Below are 19000 nucleotides of genomic sequence, written 5' to 3'. Positions count from 1 at the left end.
ATGTAGATTAATATACGTTTAATGAAACTGATCCACGTCATGATCAATAAATAATTGCCGACTCACTCAACATATATAGAAAACTCCACATCTCTCTTCTTGATATTGTTCTCATCATTGAAGGATTAGTGCCAGTCCATTATCATCATTAATTTGAATGTTTTTTCGTAAAGTTTTATCTGTTAGACGTCTGTTATATATATATATATATAATTTTCTTTTAAAATTAAATTAATTGTTAGAGACTTAGAGGGCGTAAACACCTAGCTTTTAATTATCAAGTGCAAATGTAAATCTGTAATATATCACTTTCGTATTCCCATTTTCAATTATAGTAATTAAATCAGAAATTGAAGCAGAAAGAAATATGGTTTGATCAAAGTAATTAACTTCTCAAGACTGAGAATTAATTTCACAAGAACCTTATCGATACTCTAAAAGAAGATTGTAACTCATTGACTTAATTGGATGCTATTGCCAGCTCTTGAAATGGACGCCCCGTCACAATCATGACGGGATTACCGACTATATATATATATATAAACACCTTCTAATTCTCTAAACAAAGCTAATTATTATCTATACATTTGAAGTGGAAAACACGATTTATATAAAAACAAACCACCTCAAGTTTTATTTTATTTTTTTTCAACTCCTTTTTATTATTTGGGTCCCTTTTTCATTCACTTTTTTTTTATTGTATCATTTTACTTTTCATTTAACAATTGTAATGCGGTTTCATAAAATTGATGTTCCGTAAACTATGAAATATTTGAAATTACAAACATATAAAATAGTGTAAAATGAAATAAATATTAAAAAAGAAAAAAATATAGAAAAAAAAACACAATCCACTAAGGGTTACAATAGTTACCCATGATGTTATTTTTTTTTAATGTTTTTGTCACTTGATTCTTTTATTTCTAATTTAATCATTTCATATTAAATTTAAATGTGATTGAATTTGATGTTTTGTTTTGATTGACTGTAATATAGGACTCTCACAATATTAAAAATAAATTTCGATGTTGTATTGAATTAAAATTTTTAAGATCTAATTTCAAATTAAAACAAATATTCAATTTTTATTTTAAAAAAATAACATTTTTATCTTAGCTTTCCAACTCAATCTTTGATTGTAATTAATAGATTTATTATTATTTATTGACATGTATAATTCTTATTTTATTTTATTAAATACATGCATAAACTTTTCATCAAAAATTTTAACATGGCGGAAAATCAAACTAGTTTGATTCATGAGAAACGCCCTCTTTTTTTTTAATCGTTAGATACGAGGAAAATGACATAGGAGGGTATTAATCATTTCCAAGTTGTAGCTTACTTTGGTGCAAATGAATTATTCTATCAAAACATGCTTAACCTCACAAGTTATAAGATGGCTTTGTGTCTTTGTTCCCATAACTAACATATAGCAGGGTTTAAATTAGTCGTCTGATGCTCATAACTAATGTATAATTATTACTAATCAAATAAAAGGCGGTTGGTCGGCTTCCAATCATACAGTGCTCCTCCATTCATACGGGTCCCATGGGCGGTGCCGGCTATGAATTCTTTTTGCAAATTTAGCATCGCAGAGCACCAGTGGTGCTATAATATAAACCACGCCCATGAAATCAATGCAGCCCGTAGAAACACACACAAGAGCTTGAGCTAGCTATCTTGATATATAGTTCTGGTAATTAAGCTTAATTGGCCCAAGGACTACTGCTCAAGCAAGAATGGTGAAGATAGCTTTTGGGAGTCTTGGTGACTCTTTCAGTGTTGGCTCTCTCAAGGCTTATTTATCTGAGTTCATTGCCACTCTTCTTTTTGTGTTTGCTGGTGTTGGATCGGCCATCGCTTACAGTAAGTAGTAATCCAATCTCTGCGATTTTTGCTTAATCATGTCTGTAAAAACTAAAAAAAGAGGGACCGTGATGGAAATTTATACAAAGTTTACTATTTACTGACAAAATGGTCCTCTTGCCATGCACGTAATTAACATGTGGTTGAAGCATAATCTTTTCACTGTGCTAATGTTTGCTTCTATATGGTACAGGTAAGCTCACATCAGATGCAGCCTTAGACCCACCTGGCCTGGTTGCGGTGGCTGTGGCTCATGCATTTGCACTGTTTGTGGGAGTCTCCATAGCAGCCAACATTTCAGGTGGCCATTTAAATCCAGCTGTCACCTTTGGACTGGCCATTGGAGGCAACATCACCATCCTTACTGGCGTTTTATATTGGATTGCTCAATGCCTCGGCTCCATTGCCGCCTGCCTCCTCCTCAAATACGCTACAAGTGCTGAGGTAAAACACCAAAATTAAAGACGGGCATGGAAATTCCTAGACGTTTATCAGGATTTTGAACTGCTCATATGTTAGTCGTACAATTCCAATATATCTCCAGTTAATTATCACTGAATGTATCAATCTCAGAGTTGTTTTAATGGATTTCACAGAGCATCCCAACTCATGCAGTCGCTTCAGGGATGAGTGCTGTTGAAGGAGTGGTGATGGAGATTGTCATAACCTTTGCCCTTGTCTACACCGTCTATGCCACCGCCGCAGATCCCAAAAAGGGCTCCATTGGAATTATAGCACCCATTGCCATTGGGTTCATTGTTGGTGCTAACATTCTTGCTGCTGGCCCGTTCAGTGGCGGTTCAATGAACCCAGCTCGCTCATTTGGGCCAGCTGTTGTTAGCGGAGACTACTCACAGAACTGGATCTACTGGTTAGGTCCACTCATTGGAGGTGGATTGGCTGGGCTTGTTTATGGCGATATTTTCATTGGGTCTTATACCGCTGCCCCAGTTTCCGAAGGCTATGCCTAAAGAGTTGCATAGGCTTGCTTTGTGTTGACTTGTGAATTGTACTTTGCTTTCTTGTTTTTTTTTTTTTTTTTTTTTTTTTTTTTTTTGTAATGGGTTTCGGCCTGCTGTTTGTTAATGGCCAGTTAAAAATTCTCTTCCCTGTTTGTTAATAAGATGAAAATATCTTTAGTGAAACTTAAGCTGTTTGTTTGCTATAAAGTTTTTTTTTAATAATATTTTTAAAAAATAAATTATTTTTTTATATTTATTAATGTTATGAAAAATGAGTTGGGAAATTTCTTATTGTTTACTTATGCTATGAAAAAATGAGTTGAAAAATAACTTATTAATGTTTTTAATTTTTTTTCAAGTTTATTAAAAAATAAGAATAAAATCTTTCAAATAAAAAAATTTAAGAAGGATAAAATTAAAAAAAAATTACAATCAAAATAATTAAGATCAAATCTAACAGATAAAAAAGTTGAAAGATGATAAATAAAAAAAATTATAATTTTATAAATTATTTTAAATAAAATAAATAAAAATTAAAATAATGAGACTCAAATCTAATATATATAAAATTTTAATTAATAAAAAATAAGATAAAAGCAAATAACAATTAAGAGAATAAGGTTCAAAATTGATATAAAAATCAAGTTCAATCAAATTCTAGAGGATGAAATTAAAAAAAAATATTCAAATAAAATATATAGCAATTAAAAGATTGAGGATTAAAATTGATATAATCAACAAGTAATAAGATGTTTCTGATTTCTTCACAACTTCTGAAATGTATTTTTCATCTAAAATAAAAGGAAAATACGTTTTTTGAAAATTAAGAAACAAATTTCTTTGATATAAAAGTGTTTTTCGTTAATTAACTTTTCTCATTATAAATAAACACATAAAAATTTAGAAAGTAATTTTCAGAAAACTATTTTTCATAAAACAAACGGGGTTTTAGTGCAAGTTTAATTTTGTAGTGAAATTGCTTTTTAAAAGTATTTTTTTACTTAAAAATAAATTAAAAAATTATTTTTTATTTTTAATATCAACATATTAAAATTAAAAAAAATCTTAAAAAAAAAACACTAGATCACTATTATTTTAAAGTAAAGACACTTTTAAAATACACTACCAAAAAGGCCCTTATCACTGGATAAATTGTCTTTCAATAGGAACGCTTTCCATAATGCTATCCATGGCAATGAGTTTTGCAAACAATATCGAATATTAATGGGCTGGGCTCACTTGAAGGATGTTACATGATGGTGGAATCACGATGTAATATGCGTTTGGATTGGAGGTTACTTATTTTAAAAAAAAATAAAAAATATGTTTTTTTAATTTTTAAAAATATGATTTGTACTTAAAAAATATTATGCCTTAAAAAAAAAACACCGCCCTCAAAGTCAATCACAGTGATTAGAGGTTAAAAATTGAGAAATTTATTCAGTGAATAGCATTATTAGGAAAGGAAGTCAATTGCCAGTTTCATTTGAATGCATTATTGCTGCACCAAGGAGGAACGATACGATCGAGGTTGCCCATCTCGTCCTGTAAGTGTGGCCCATCATCTGTGATTCACATGATTGCTACAGAATATAACTTTCGTGGCATGAATGGGAAGATATTCTGTTTGTTTTTTGTTGTTTTTTTGAAAAAATTATTATTTTTTTAATTTTTTTATTGTTGTAATATATTGATATTAAAAATAATTTTTTAAAATTAAAAAAAATCATTTTAATATATTTTTAAATAAAAAATTACTTTAAAAATATCAACAATTCTAAATTGAGAATTAATTTGAAACTGATTTGCATGTGAACCTTTTCTTTTACACCCCACGTGACAGGGAATGCCCCATTGGTGGTTGGCTGATTCTGGAACACTGTAGCTGCTGGCTCTTTGCGACTGTGGATGGCCGGTTTGTTTGGTAAATAAATGCGTTTTTTTTTTTTTTCATTAATGAACTTTATTGTTTTGCAATTCCTTTATTCCGTTTTTTTTATATATATTTTTTATTTAAGGAATTGTTGTGTTGAATAATTTGTTTAGTACCATTTGCATCTTGACCACCAGTATAGGAGCCCTTAGAGCGTGTTAGGCAATGTGGTAGTGATTGTTTTTCAAATAGCTTTTCGTGCCGAAAAATATACCAATGATTTTTTTTATTTTTTTAAAAATTATTTTTAATATCAGCACATCAAAACAATCTAAAAGGTACAAACCAAACTCAATTTTAACAAAAATAAAAATTTTAATTTAGGCAAAACACAGGTGCAAACGCAGCACCAAACGCTGCCTTGTACATTTTACCTTCTTTTTTCCCTTCATTTTTGTGGCAAGGAGCAGCAATGTGATTTTGATGACGTGTTGCCTTAGGGGCCGGGTGTTTCTTTTCTTATCAAGCTTAGGTAGGGCGGCCTTAGAGTCTAAATATGTGAATGTGATACATGTGCTTTCAAATAAAGACAAATTATATGGAGTTCTCTATAGTTTGATTTTTTCTTTCTTTATCCCTATCTTTGTTCAATAATTATAATTAATCTATTAATAAAATATTTGAAAGTATAATAATAGTTATTTAAAAAATATTTTTTATTTGAAAATATATTAAAATAATATTTTTTTTACTTTTTAAAAATAATTTTTAACATCAATACATTAAAATGATATAAAAATATTAAAAATATATTAATCTGAAATAAAGAAAAAAATTTAAAATTTAAAATTTTTTAAAGCATTTTTAAAATACAAAAACAAACAAATCATATACTATAAATTTATTAAACCATAACTTTTATCACACTATGTTTGCTTGCTGATTCAATTTGATGATTTATTTTCTTCTTCTCGATATATTTTAGAATCTTATATTCAACAAAACCCATTATCCTTTTTTACAAAGTGCATTATTTCTCACATAATTAAGTGTGTTAATTTTGTTTTCTAAGATTATAAGTAATTGAATTTTCTTCAAGATATAAAATGGATTGCTTGGGATTTGAGGGGGAAAATAGAAAACGATACAAGATTTTTCATACCACACCTAAAATGCATATATATACAAACAAATTTTGGAAGAGCTCAATATTATATTTTGGAAAAAAAACAAGATGGGAAAGAGAAACGATAAACTGTGATGTCAAGCATGAATGATGCAACAACACTATTACGTAAGTGTTATGCCATGCTACACATGAGGTTATAGGTCAATGGTTGAAGGGACTTGTTTTCTTCCTCTATATTAAGGGTTACAGCCTCACTTGTATACGTTTGTCACCCATGTGGTGTCTTATATACTCACTGGGCTTGCAGGATGTTCAGTGAATCCGGTGATTAGTTGTAGTGCATGCAAGTTATCCCGGACATCCGGGGTTATTAAAAAAAAAAAAAAAGTGTTATGCCATGCTGACTTCCCTCTACCAACAGAATACCTTCAATGCCATATAAAAAAGTGTCGGTAAAATTGTAACAATATGATGCAGCCACAGAAAGCCCCCGAAGAGTTCATAACAGAGAGCAAAAGATGCAGCAGAGTTTCAAAGTCCTGAAGAGTGCTTTAAACAAGACCACTCCGTTTTCCTTTCTTAGAAGGACCCTTTCCTCATCACTCAATAATGCTACAAACAGCTGTGAAGATCTTGAAAATTCGGTGACTTTTCAAGAATCGCACCCGTATTGATGTCTAGACGTACGTGTACACGATGCGTTTTAATCAGGTGTCTTCTCCTTGTTCTTTCAGGTGCTGGTTGAGAGAGGAACAAACTCAAGAGTTGTAATCCTTAATAGACCCCATGTCCTGAATGCTCTCACCTCTCCAATGGTATGATTATGCACAGTCATTTTCACTCAACACCCCTGCAATTCTTGTTTTTTCATGATCCTATAAATTCTATCGTCTTTACTGGGTTCATAAACGTGTCGTTTCCCCCCAATTCTATGCGTTTTGGGCAAGTGTATTCTTGCAACTAGTTGATGCTCGCTAGAGAAAATGGCTTCATTAGGGTTTTTGATGCTATAAATTATCAGGGACATCGGCTTACTAAACTGTACGAGTCCTGGGCAAACGATCCCCTCGTTGATTTTATTGTGCTGAAGGTAAGCATTTGCTTTTCAGTTTTGGTTTTACGGAACTGTGTATTCTGCTTCACCGCAGCCCCTCAACCACAGTGTTTTGAGCTTCCTGTAGGGAAATGGCAGAGCGTTTTGTGCTGGTGGAGATGTTGTTAGACTATATCGGTTAATCAATGAAGGTGAATAACGTTTTGGCGATTTTGTTTTAGCAAACGTCAAATACATTGCCAGATTATTAGAGTTTTATCTATTTTGATTTCTCCATTAAAAATCTCTGTCAGAACTCTAAACAAAGAATGTTAAATCTCCTGTAAAATGATGCTGTTTTCATAACAAAATAAGAGAGTATATTTTAGATGAAAATATAAATTAAAAGTTTAAAAATTGGATGAAAGTTTTTAGTTGAGAACTATCTGTGTAATTAGTAATGTATTGAGGTTCTTACACTCGCGTGTGTATAAATTATAGTTGGATTCTAGTCTATGAGTATATTTGAAAATACAATAATAGTTATTTTTTAAGATATTTTACGTTAAAAAATATAACAAAATAATATATATATTTTTATTTTTAAAAATTTATTTTTGATATTAGTATATTAAAATAATTTGAAAACAAAAAAAAAATATTAATTTATAACAAAAAAAAATATATAATTATTTTTTTAAAAATATACTTTTAAAACTCCAAAACATACATGTCATTCAAAACTAGAGTTTATGCAGCTAATAATTAGCTTTCAAGATTTAATCTCTCATTTTTTTCCTAGCTACCACCATCCACCTATTTTCTTTTCCTGATCAATACTGATTATGAACGTATAGCTAGCTCATCAACTAAGTTATGACCATGGATTATTCTCTTGGACAAGTAATCCAAAGACAAAAGTAGTTGCCTCTTCCAAGACTTTCATACCTCTCCATATTTCAGAGTAGTAATTGGCACCTTTTTTTTTTTGATAGTAAACGAGATAATTATATATTAATTAAGCAGCCCCATCAAGAAAGTGGGGCTGAACGAAAGATAGAATACAATGGGAATATGAAGAAAGAAAAGACCAAAGTGATGAGGGACTTAATTAGTTAGTCCAGTTCATAATACATTCAGGATTTCTAAAAAGATCTGAGCCTGTATAGCTGAAATTTGTAACTGAGGACTTCAACCAGAAAGCCAAACGGTGAAAAGTGAGATCAAAAATCATATCCCAATCAGGAGCCTTGGATTCGAAGATTAGGCGGTTGCGCGCTATCCAAATTGACCAATACAGACCTTTACAGAGGAGTGTAATAGCACGACGCTGAAATTTTCCATTAATCAATCCGAACCATTCCTGCAGATTTTGATTTGGGTCTTTATGCAGACAACCTGAGCACCCGAACCATTTCAAGAAACGACCCCAAAGAGACCATGTTGTAGGACACCAATGGAAAAGATGATTAATTGTCTCGGTTTCCTTGCAGCAGAATGGGCAGTGAGATTCCTCATAATTTATGATTCTCCTCTCAGCTAAAAAACTTCTTGTACTCAAACCTCCATGAAGAAGAAGCCAAATGAACACATCCACTTTTGGGGGGGCATAACCATTCCATAGCAGAGTAAGGGAGTGATTATTTTCAGTGACCGAAAGACTATCAAAGAAGAGGCGACTTGATTGAGCTGAGTACATGCCAGAGCTGTGGAATTTCCATAACTTGCAGTCTGCACCATCTGAGAAAAGGAGACCACGCTGCACCTCTGCGATCAAGCTCTCCCTTTGGCAGATCTCACGAGGCCGAAGGGTTCTTCTCCAGGAAAGGTTTAAAGATGCATCTGTCAAATTGTATATATCTGCAAGGTTGGTGTTTTGCTGCAAGGAGAGGTTATAAAGTCTGGGGAATAAGAGCTGGAGATTGGTTGCAGAGCCGAGCCAAGAGTCAGTCCAAAACCGGATGTTCCTCCCGTCACCCACCTTGAACCGACATTTGCATGTAAAAAGATTGGCTATGTTTTGTGTTGAGAAGATTGCCGAAACAATGCCATGCCAAGTTGGAGATAAAGAACCAGCAAACTCAGGGATACCATTTATAAAGTGAGGTCGGTATTTTAGAAGAATGTGTTCTTGCCAGCCTCCTGCCACTCCATTGTCTAGATTCCATATCCATTTAAAGAGCAAAGCCAGATTTTTGTTGTGGATGGATCCCAACCCGAGACCACCAGAAGATTTATCCTTTATTACCTTATGCCAAGCCACCTTAAAAAGGCCATGAGAAGTTGAGCTTCCTTTCCAAAGGAAAGACCGGGTTAGAGAAGAGATGGCTTTAGTAACACCCTTTGGCATAGCAAAAACTGACATGTAAAACAGAGGAAGAGAGCTCAAGACTGATTTAATTAGACATAACCTTCCCGCCATGCTCAAAAAATTCCCTTTCCATGTGAGTAGCTTTGCTCTGATAGTGGACAACACTGGTTTCCAAGTAGAGATTCTGCTGGGATTGGCTCCAAGAGGTAGTCCAAGGTACCTAACCGGGAAAGTATCACTACGACAGAAGACTGAGTTCGCCAGGCTAGAGGTGTAGTCGTTGTCCAAGTTGATACCTATTAGTGAGCTTTTATAGAAGTTAACTTTCAGTCCAGAAATGATCTCAAACCAACGTAGAATCCTCTTGGCATGTAGAAGAGAGGGAAAATCATTTGGCAAGAAAATCAGAGAGTCGTCGGCATATTGCAAATGAGTTAAGTAATGACCTGGGGTAGTCTGTAAGCCTTTGAAGTAACCTGAAGCTGATGCCCTATTGAATAAAACTGTCAATCCCTCAACTGCAATGTCAAATAGGAATGGAGAGAGTGGGTCCCCTTGCCTGAGACCCCTCTCCAAACTAAATTCTCTACTAGGAGAACCGTTTATCAAGATGGCTAATTTTGAAGTGGATAAGCATTCGAATATCAGCTTCCTCCAGTGTGAGCCAAAACCCATGTATCCCATACTTGTGTCAATATGTTCCCATAAAATTGAGTCAAAGGCTTTATGGAAATCTACCTTCAATAAGAGGCCATGCTTCTTCTTGCTACGCACACCATGGACAACCTCATTTGCTATCATGAACCCGTCTAGAATCTGTCGCCCAGCAATAAATGCAGACTGGTTAACACTGATCACATCTGTCATGACATGACGCAGCCTAGTGGACAGTAGCTTTGCCACTATTTTGTATAGCCCGTGAATCAGGCTTATCGGACGAAAATGGGAGAATCTGCTCGGCTCCTTTGATTTCGGAATCAGAGTTACAAAAGAAGAGTTGATACCCTTTGGAAGTTTACCAGTTCTGAAAAAACTTTTAACCAACATAAAAACCTCTGAGCTGATGATATTCCATACCTTTTTATAGAAACAAAAGGTGAAACCATCAGGGCCAGGGGCTTTGGAACCATCACAGTCCCACACAGCTTGCTTCACTTCTTCCATTGAAGGTGGTCTTTCTAGCCAAATTGATTTGGCTTCTGAAATTTTAGAGAACCCCGAACCTCCCATTTCAATTCTTTTGCATGTTGGTTTGCGAAACAAGGATGAAAAGAAGTTGACAGCGCCTTCTTTTATATCATTTGAGGAGACTAGATGACTGCCATTATAATCAATCTTACTAATGTAGTTGCGGCCCTTCCTTAGACTTGCTGATATGTGGAAAAAACGAGTGTTCTTATCCCCCATTTTACACCAATTTTGACGAGATTTTTGCCTCCACATATCTTCCACCCTTCTGTTAACTTCCCATTGCTCAGAATTCAGCCCCTGGAGCTTTGTTTTTTCGGTCTCCGATAAGGGACGCACTTCGCTTAAGTTCTCAAGCGTTGTGATGGAGTTCTGGATGTCTGCAAGTTTTAAATTTTGATCCCCGAAAGTGGATTTATTCCATTGTCTCAGCTTTTTTCCCATGTTCCCCAACTTCTTAATCAAACTAAACTCACCTGGAAATTCCTTGCAGCTTTCAGACCAGAGGGCCTCAAAATCTGTTAAGAAAGAAGGGTGCGACAGCCAGCAATTTATGAAACGAAACGGCTTCCACCCCCAGTCTACCTCCGGGCTTTGGAGAATCAGCTGACAGTGATCGGACAGCCCTCTAGGGTAGCGGCAGAGAGATAGAGACGGGAACTGTAGATGAAAATCCGGGGATGCGAAAGCTCTGTCAATGCGGCTCATAGAACCACCCCTAAACCAAGTGAACCGATGCCCTTGCAAATTGAATTCAACCAGTTCACAGTCTGATATGAATTTGCGGAATGAAGTTGAACCTGATGAATTGAGGTGACCACTACTTCTCTCATGAGCGTGTAAAGTTTCGTTGAAGTCGCCTAGCACCACCAATGGCAGTTCGAAAGCAAACTTAAGAGTGGTGACTTCTTCCCACATATTAGCACGGTCCTTCACTGAAGATGCAACATATACACCAATTATCATACAAGTAAAGAAAGAGGGAATATGCGTGCCGCATAGGCTGATCCACTGCCCCCCAAATTCTACCGAGCTAACTTCAAAGACAGAGCTATCCCACATTGCTATAATCCCTCCTGATTTCCCTATAGATTCTAGAAAAGCCCATTTGACAGTTGCAATATTCCACAGATTTCTAATGAAGGAGTCACAACAGTTGTTTTTCTTTGTTTCTAAAAGAAAACAGATGCCAATATTATTTTTTATAAGCCTATTCCGGATTGAATTTTTCTTGTGTGACATGCCTAAACCACAGCTGTTCCAAGCAAAGATATTCATAAAAAGAGCAAAAGACCAAGGCAGGCTAGACTTATCAGGATAAAGAACTTACAACTGGTTAACTGATGTCCACTCATCAACTTCTCTATCAATATTTCTCATTATTCCTTCTTTGAACCCTTTTAGTTCTTGCGGGTTTCCCAAACCTAGAGCCACAGCATCTTGTATCATTTCTTGAGTCTCCTTTTCACTGTCAAACCCATTGTCTTGATGCTTCGTACAAGTGATCTGAAACCGAACATTTCCTTGTTGGATTCCTGAGTTTAAGGAGTCGGAAGAATCACAATCCTCCATAGTGTTAGCAACACTACCACTGGCTTGCAACAACTTCAGTTTTCTTGTTTTGCTGCTTTTCTCGTTTGTGTTTTCAATGGTTGCGTCTGAAAATGTTTGTGGGTTGCTTTGAGGGTTCAACAGGGGTGGTAAATGGTGATGCATGACACTGGTTTCATCATCCGTGGAGGCATAGTTATGGTTCTTTCCAATGCCGGATGACTTAATAACAGGGGATGGTGTGGTGTCTTGTAGAGGTGTGTTGTTTTGGGTGTTGGTTACCTTCATTGCAAAAAGGTTGGGTGCTCCATTCCAGTAATTGGCACCTGCTGCATGCTAACTGATGGCCATATCCTTCCATTATTTGTTTTGCTGCTATCTACAGGGAAAATTGAAGAATGTAAAGACTGTTTCAGGACATTTTACAGCTTCGTGTTCCTTTTAAGCACATATTTGAAACCGCATGTGAGTCTTCTCCTGGATTTCTTCTATGATCATTACACTGTGTTTTTCTCAAAGCATGGCAATAGGTTCGATTTCCGGGATCCTCTAGGGGTGTTTGTTACTATTTTCAAAACCCTGTATTATAGAATAAGATTCTAATATAAGATGTTGTAATCATTACAGTTACTCATGTATCTATCAGAATAAGATTCTAATATAGGATATTGTAATTATTACAGTTACTGCAGTGTTCTACTGCCTCTATATAAATAGGAAGGTTGACTAAGGCACAATCCAACACATTCTATTATTCTCAACTCCCTGTTTGTTTAAAATTTAATTTAATTTTTTATTTAAATTTATTTTTTAATCGTTAAAAAATAGTTTTTTACTTAATGTTTATTTTAGTAGCTATATTTTAAAAAAGAAAAGTTATATTGGTCCTTATATCTAATATTTTTGACAAAAAAGTGCTCATTGTAAGTTTTTTGGTCATTGTATATTTTTACAAACACCTTCTTGTCCTTGAGTTAAATTTTTAATTAAACCACATCACGTTAAAATATATATTTTTCATTGTTACTCGCTCTCCATTGGCAATGGATGGATTTGGCTTGAAAAACAACCATTAATTTCTTTCTTTTCTGCTATTTATCAAGTGGAAGCTGTGGCTTGTGAATAAGAGAACGCCAATGTGGAGATAGTAGGAAATGGAGAGGCAGAGATGAGAGAAGGCTGGAGGGGTTCTAGTTCCAGAAGTCATGTCGCAGCAATTCAGCATGACATGTCTTCGGTTTTGGTCGTTTAGGGTTTGACAACTGAATCTTTCCTCTGCTCAAAATGGGTGTCTATGTCTGTAGGTTGCTATATTGGATGGCATTACAATGGGTGGAGGAGCTGGGATTTCAGTCCATGGGTCCTTTCGTATTGCTACTGATAAAACGGTAACGTCTCAGTAAATCTTCTATAATACTTATCGTCTTTCACTTTCCTCTCATCCTGTTTATTCCTTTCTGGGTTTGTCTGAGGACATGTATAGTTTCTATAGTTTTGAACTTGACACTTTCTTGTTACGCATATGGTGTGATCTAGTCAAATTACTTTTTTTCTTTTTTCCACTCTAATGTAAAGAATGGCGTGTGCATAATTTGAGTTCATTTCATAAGATTTTAGTTCTTCAATCTTAGTAAAATTCCCCCCAAGTTGATATCACATTCTCAGGAAAAACTGCAGGTTTTTGCCACTCCTGAAGTTCTTATTGGCCTCCATCCTGATGCTGGCGCTTCCTATTATCTTTCACGCCTACCTGGATGCTTAGGCAAGTTCTCTAGCTGCTTTTACTAAACTGATGTGATATTTACTTTTTGCATGCTTTCCAATTAACTCGTACAGCTCGAATCATCACATGCAGCATCTTCTTGCACGCTTTTTAGTTAGATTTGTGCTTCGATGCGTATTTCCTTGCCCTAGCATTCATTGTCCAAAAGAGATGGTTGCCATGTTTTCATGGTAAATTTCTCCCTGCTGTTTGCTAATGCCTAAAAAATTATATTGTTTGCCCCTTTATTTGGGGGATTTCTACAGGGGAATATCTAGGTCTAACTGGAGATACGCTTAGTGGAGAAGAAATGCTTGCTTGCGGGCTAGCTACCCATTATTCACCCAATGCAGTTTGTTCTTCCTCTTATGTTTTTCTTATTATAGGTTTCTTCTATCTATTTTAGTCTAATGATATCAAATCTTCCTCTTCTTAACAGAGTGTCCCTCTCATTGAAGAGCAGCTTGGTAAATTAGCTGCAAAAGATTTTTCTGTCATGGAAACTTTTTTAACTAGATTTGGCCAGACTGCAAATCCGAGCGAAAGAAGTGTTCTTCACAGGTAAGCCAATGCACACACGCATATATATAGACTTTGAGGAAACTGCATGTATATACATCGTTGTCGCCTGGTTTTATATTCCATTCGGGATTATTCCAATTTATACATTTCAATGGCTTCCAGAAGAAGTGAAGAACAGCTATAGATTGTAGATCATAAGAAAACTGAGGAGCAGACAAGAAATGGCTTACCCAGATATGCATTGGAATATTGTCACAGAAAAATGCACATGCATGTCTATAATCTTGAAGTCAGATATAAAATATATAGTGGGAGTTATTCAACTTAACTGATAAAGTGACGCAGACAGAAAAACAAAAGATAGAAAGAAAGAAAGACAGAATTGATGCGAAAAGATTTTATACATAAGAACCCTAATCTGTACTTTAACGAACGAAATTGAACCAAACACATCTTCATGATCTAATTTATGGATTTTCTTAAGCACGGCCAGTTATAGCCAGCAAGCCTCCTACAAAATTGAGCATGTATAATCAATTCATATAATTTGACCCTCGTCCATCAATTGGATCGAAAATTATGGCATGTTAATTATTACAACTTAAACCTTGTGAGAAAACCATTATGAACGAGGTATAATTTGTTGTGGATTGAAACAATAAAATTATACTTTTATTTTTATTTTTATCAATAAAAATCATTAAATTAGCTTTGAGGGGTAAATAAATCTTTTTACAAGATCTATTGATCATTCTTGGATTGATTAAGAGCATCTTGGTTTTTTCCTCCATTTTTTTATATAGCTAAATTACTTGATTGCTTTTAAAAAACAAACACTTAACTATAGTGTAGGGGGCTTTTTGATATTTCATCTTTTAAACACAATATTGCCTTTTAAATCAAAATTCTCAAAACTTTACTGAAAATTCGCCCAATTAATGTGGATTGAAATTATAAATTTACCTTTCTATCCTTTCAAAATTTCACAATTACCCTCATTTAATTACTATGGATTATATGTTTTTTGAATTGAACAAGGTTATTATCGTTTTTTTACAATTTTTTTGTATAGTTAAATTATTGAAATGTCTTTAAAAGCAAAACAATAACTTAGGTCCAAGGATATTTTTTTTTTAATTTCAGTTTTCCAAATTATTATATTGCCTTTAAAATCAAAATATTTAAAGCTTGACTTAAGGAGCTCATTTGTAATATCATATTAGTTTTTTTTTTGTTATAATTATTTGGTCTTAAGGGTAATTTGATCTTTTAAATAATATCAATAATAATTAAAAAAAATTGTTGGTGGTTGTTTTTTGTTTTTGGGTCCTTTCTAATTTAATTTAATTTAATTTTTTATTTCAATATTCGATATTTGGTTCATTATAACTAGCTTTCCTAAGCCTTTGATTGATCTATCTCAATATTTTTTTAAAAAAAATTATGTAATTCAATATATCATCATTTAAGTATTTCAAAAGTATTTCGGCTGGTATACATTAGATTTTTACTTTACAGTACTTTTATATTTTTTTAAGATGAAATTTTTTTTTAACCCATGGTGTAGGACGGTAAAAAAAAATAATTAGTATCAAAATGTTGGTTTGGCATTCATATGCCTCTTCTTGGGCTTGCTTCATCCTATTGGTTTATAAATGAGTATCTAAGCTTTTTGCATGATTTTTTTGTGATGAATTAACAATTGACTGATTAGAACTATCATATTTTTTTGACCCACCTCCATCATAAAGCTATTTATCATTGTTTGTATAGACTTTGAGATTGAGTTTTACTCACACCTAGGCTGAGTAACTTAGTACTGTTTTAAAACTCATTTTTATCCAACAGGTTGGCTCATGACTGGGACGATTTGGGATCTAAGTTAGGTTGATTTTCAACAAAAAACATAAAAGGAAAATTGATTAGGCATGACTCGGTAAAAAACCTCAAATTAACTCTCGACTCAGCCCAAGAAAAACTCAGTCAAAACAAGTCAAAACACAATGAAAAAAATGTTTGATTTTTTTTTAAAGGTATTGAGATACAGTGACCAATGCTACGTAGAAAACTTGATCTTTTAAATGCAACAAAACATATTCTTACAGCATCTCTTGATATGAGGGAGAATTGAAAGCATATGCATAGACTCAAGATGATATCTCATGTACTTAGAATCGGCAACTAACTGAAATTATATAGTTAATATGCCGATAAGTTGTCTGACACCCCCTCCCAACGCACACCCACACAGAAAACGAAAAACAGAGATGGGATCCAGAATTCTGGCCTGTATGTAATTAAAGAGCTGCAGCCGCCAAGCTTTGATTATGAATGTTCATCCTTCCCAAGGGATGCATGCCTTTTTTCGTGTAGAATTGAGACTATGTTTGTATTCGTCCTTCAAAACTATACTTGCTTGAGGTTTCACTTTTTGTTTTTGGATTTTTGGTATGGTATTTATACGGTCCAATTTACTTTGTTCAGGATGAATACGCTAAATAAATGTTTTGGTCATGCTACAGTCGAGGAAATTGTTGACTCTCTGGTAAGATTTATTTTCCCATAAAGAATCTACAATAGGTTTTACATTAATGCAAAGCCAGGATGATGGTTCGATGTGGGAAAAGAGTGACAGTTCAAGAAGAGGCATAACAGTTCCCATGCTCTAATTCATTTTTGCTATCTTTACTGAGAAATGATTCTCGTTCATAAACTAAACAAATTACACCAACTGCTAAGTTGCTAGATGCTCATGGTGTTTTTATTTTATTGAGGGTTAAGAGCATAATTGGACAGCAAATTGAAGAGCCAGCAGTGATTATCTTAACTTGAAAAAAGGTTTGGTAATGGTCACCAGTTTTCAGTTTTCTTCGTTCACATTTTAATTATGTGCTGAAACCGAAGCTGGAAATTAAGTGTGCTTCGGTGTCCTTGTGTTTAAACTCACCTTTCCAAGTCCTAATGGTCGGGAACTTATTGTTCTATATATACTTCAAGTGTCTTGGAATAATGAGTGCATATCAACAACACTTCTCAGGAAAGTGAAGCAGCCAGAACAAAAGATGACTGGTGCATCTCAACAGTTCGGAAACTAAGAGAGGCTCCGCCTCTGAGCTTGAAGGTTTCCCTGAGATCTGTAAGTTCCGGGTCATTGCTCAAGTAGCCCCTGGCTTAAAACGGCTCTGGTTAATCACTTAATCTACTCCACTTGTCTTCCTCATGCTCTAATAGCTTGGTTTTTCTGATAGATACGAGAAGGTAGATTTCGGACACTTGAACAATGTCTTGATCGCGAGTATCGGATGACTCTTCGAGCAATTTCTAGACAGATCTCCAATGACTTCTGCGAGGTAAAATCGGGATTCTTCTTTCAAATAGCACACTTATCGTGGAGTTTCATAATAAACGAATATATTTCATCTGAACCATGCATGTTTGATTAGGGAGTTCGAGCAAGATTAGTTGATAAATGCTTTCCACCAAAGGTATCTTCTTTATCCTTCGACTGAGAATTTACGATGAACTAAACCTTTGATTGGTCATTGACTAATTTTTAAAAAAATAAAACACATGCAGTGGTATCCGCCTTGTTTGGAACAAGTACCCGAAGACATGGTGGATGCATACTTTGCCCTGCCTGATGCATATGAGCCTGGCCTAGAGTTACCTTCTAAGTTACGAGAAGCCTTTCCCTAAGTTTTTATTTAATGTCAGAGTACAAGATACGTGGATGTGTTTGTTATCGTGCCTGTGCCTGTGCCTGTGCCTGTGGTGATTTAAAAACAAGTATTTTATAAAAATTATTTTTAATTTAAATTGATATGAAAAAAATATATATTTACTTAAAACTGTGATTTAATTGAAGTTCAATAAAAAAATAATTTAATATATTTAATTAATAATACTTTTAAAATTGAGGTTATAAAATAATTTTAATATATATATATATATATATATATATATATATATTTTGATGGTTTTTAATTTAAATATTATAGATTTAACAATTGTTATTACATCATGAAATAAATAATACTTTATATAAAATATTTTTTATTGTTTTTAATAAATTATTTACAATTCCATTACATATGAAATATATCCGACAAGAACTGCAATTGTTTTGGTTTTTTAAGTGCGCAACAACATCAGGTAAAATATAATCAAGAATAAAATTGGAATTGCGATCAAATTCTACAAATATTATGCCATCAAACAATCTCTGTCTAATTTATTTAGTGTAATGAAATAATGTTAAACATTAATTTTTTGAATAAAACACAATTAAAAAATTAAAAAATAATTTTTATTTTTTATTTTATTAGTTCGGACCTAATTCAATGTATTTTAAGCTTTGAATCAAGAACCAGTCCGGCCGGAATAATGAAGCTGACTACACTGTTTAATGGAGCTGAACAGTTCATCTACCGAGTGGCCCAAAAGCCCTTAATACAATTTAATTTTAAGACTGGAAATTCTAGGTTCAAAAGCCTAAGAAGTCGTGGTTGAATACGAGCTTGAAGCTGAAAGCCTAAAAATTGAAATAAGAAATGCGAAAATGCTTGGAAAAACTATTTGGGGAGATCAAAACCGAAAGAGTAGAAGCTTGCTGCAAACTTGGGCTTCAAACTCAGGAAAAAAAAAAAAAAACTCGGTCATGATGTAAACATCAACATAAATCACAAATTGGACCCAAATTTCCAATTATAATTATATAAAAAAAATAGTTTTATATTTAAAAAAAAACTTTAAAAAACAAATACTCATGCAATCTCAAACAGTAACTTAAACAAGTTTCCA

At 33.9% G+C, this 19000-nt stretch overlaps 2 protein-coding genes across 2 annotated transcripts; both read left to right on the top strand.

The window, feature by feature from the left end:
• Nucleotides 1–1632: 1632 nt before the first annotated feature.
• On the top strand, nucleotides 1633–3014 carry LOC118039131 (probable aquaporin TIP2-2). The gene is made up of 3 exons (XM_035045742.2): nucleotides 1633–1869; nucleotides 2063–2313; nucleotides 2466–3014. Exons 1-3 carry the CDS (start codon nucleotides 1743–1745, stop codon nucleotides 2838–2840), a joined length of 753 nt encoding a protein of 250 aa, XP_034901633.1. The 5' UTR covers nucleotides 1633–1742; the 3' UTR covers nucleotides 2841–3014.
• Nucleotides 3015–6279: 3265 nt separating this feature from the next.
• On the top strand, nucleotides 6280–17920 carry LOC118039130 (3-hydroxyisobutyryl-CoA hydrolase-like protein 1, mitochondrial). The gene is made up of 14 exons (XM_035045741.1): nucleotides 6280–6477; nucleotides 6568–6648; nucleotides 6855–6923; nucleotides 7015–7078; nucleotides 12302–12381; nucleotides 13221–13304; nucleotides 13594–13678; nucleotides 13945–14030; nucleotides 14118–14239; nucleotides 16685–16745; nucleotides 17238–17336; nucleotides 17449–17550; nucleotides 17644–17685; nucleotides 17777–17920. The coding sequence occupies exons 1-14, from the start codon at nucleotides 6352–6354 to the stop codon at nucleotides 17894–17896; spliced, it is 1221 nt and encodes a 406-aa protein (XP_034901632.1). The 5' UTR covers nucleotides 6280–6351; the 3' UTR covers nucleotides 17897–17920.
• The last annotated feature ends 1080 nt before the right edge of the window (nucleotides 17921–19000 follow it).

The sequence above is a fragment of the Populus alba genome, chromosome 1, assembly GCF_005239225.2.
Source record: "Populus alba chromosome 1, ASM523922v2, whole genome shotgun sequence".
Taxonomy (NCBI): Eukaryota; Viridiplantae; Streptophyta; class Magnoliopsida; order Malpighiales; family Salicaceae; genus Populus; species Populus alba.
The sequence above is the reverse complement of the archived record's forward strand: the minus strand, read 5'-3'. Positions and strand labels throughout refer to the sequence as shown.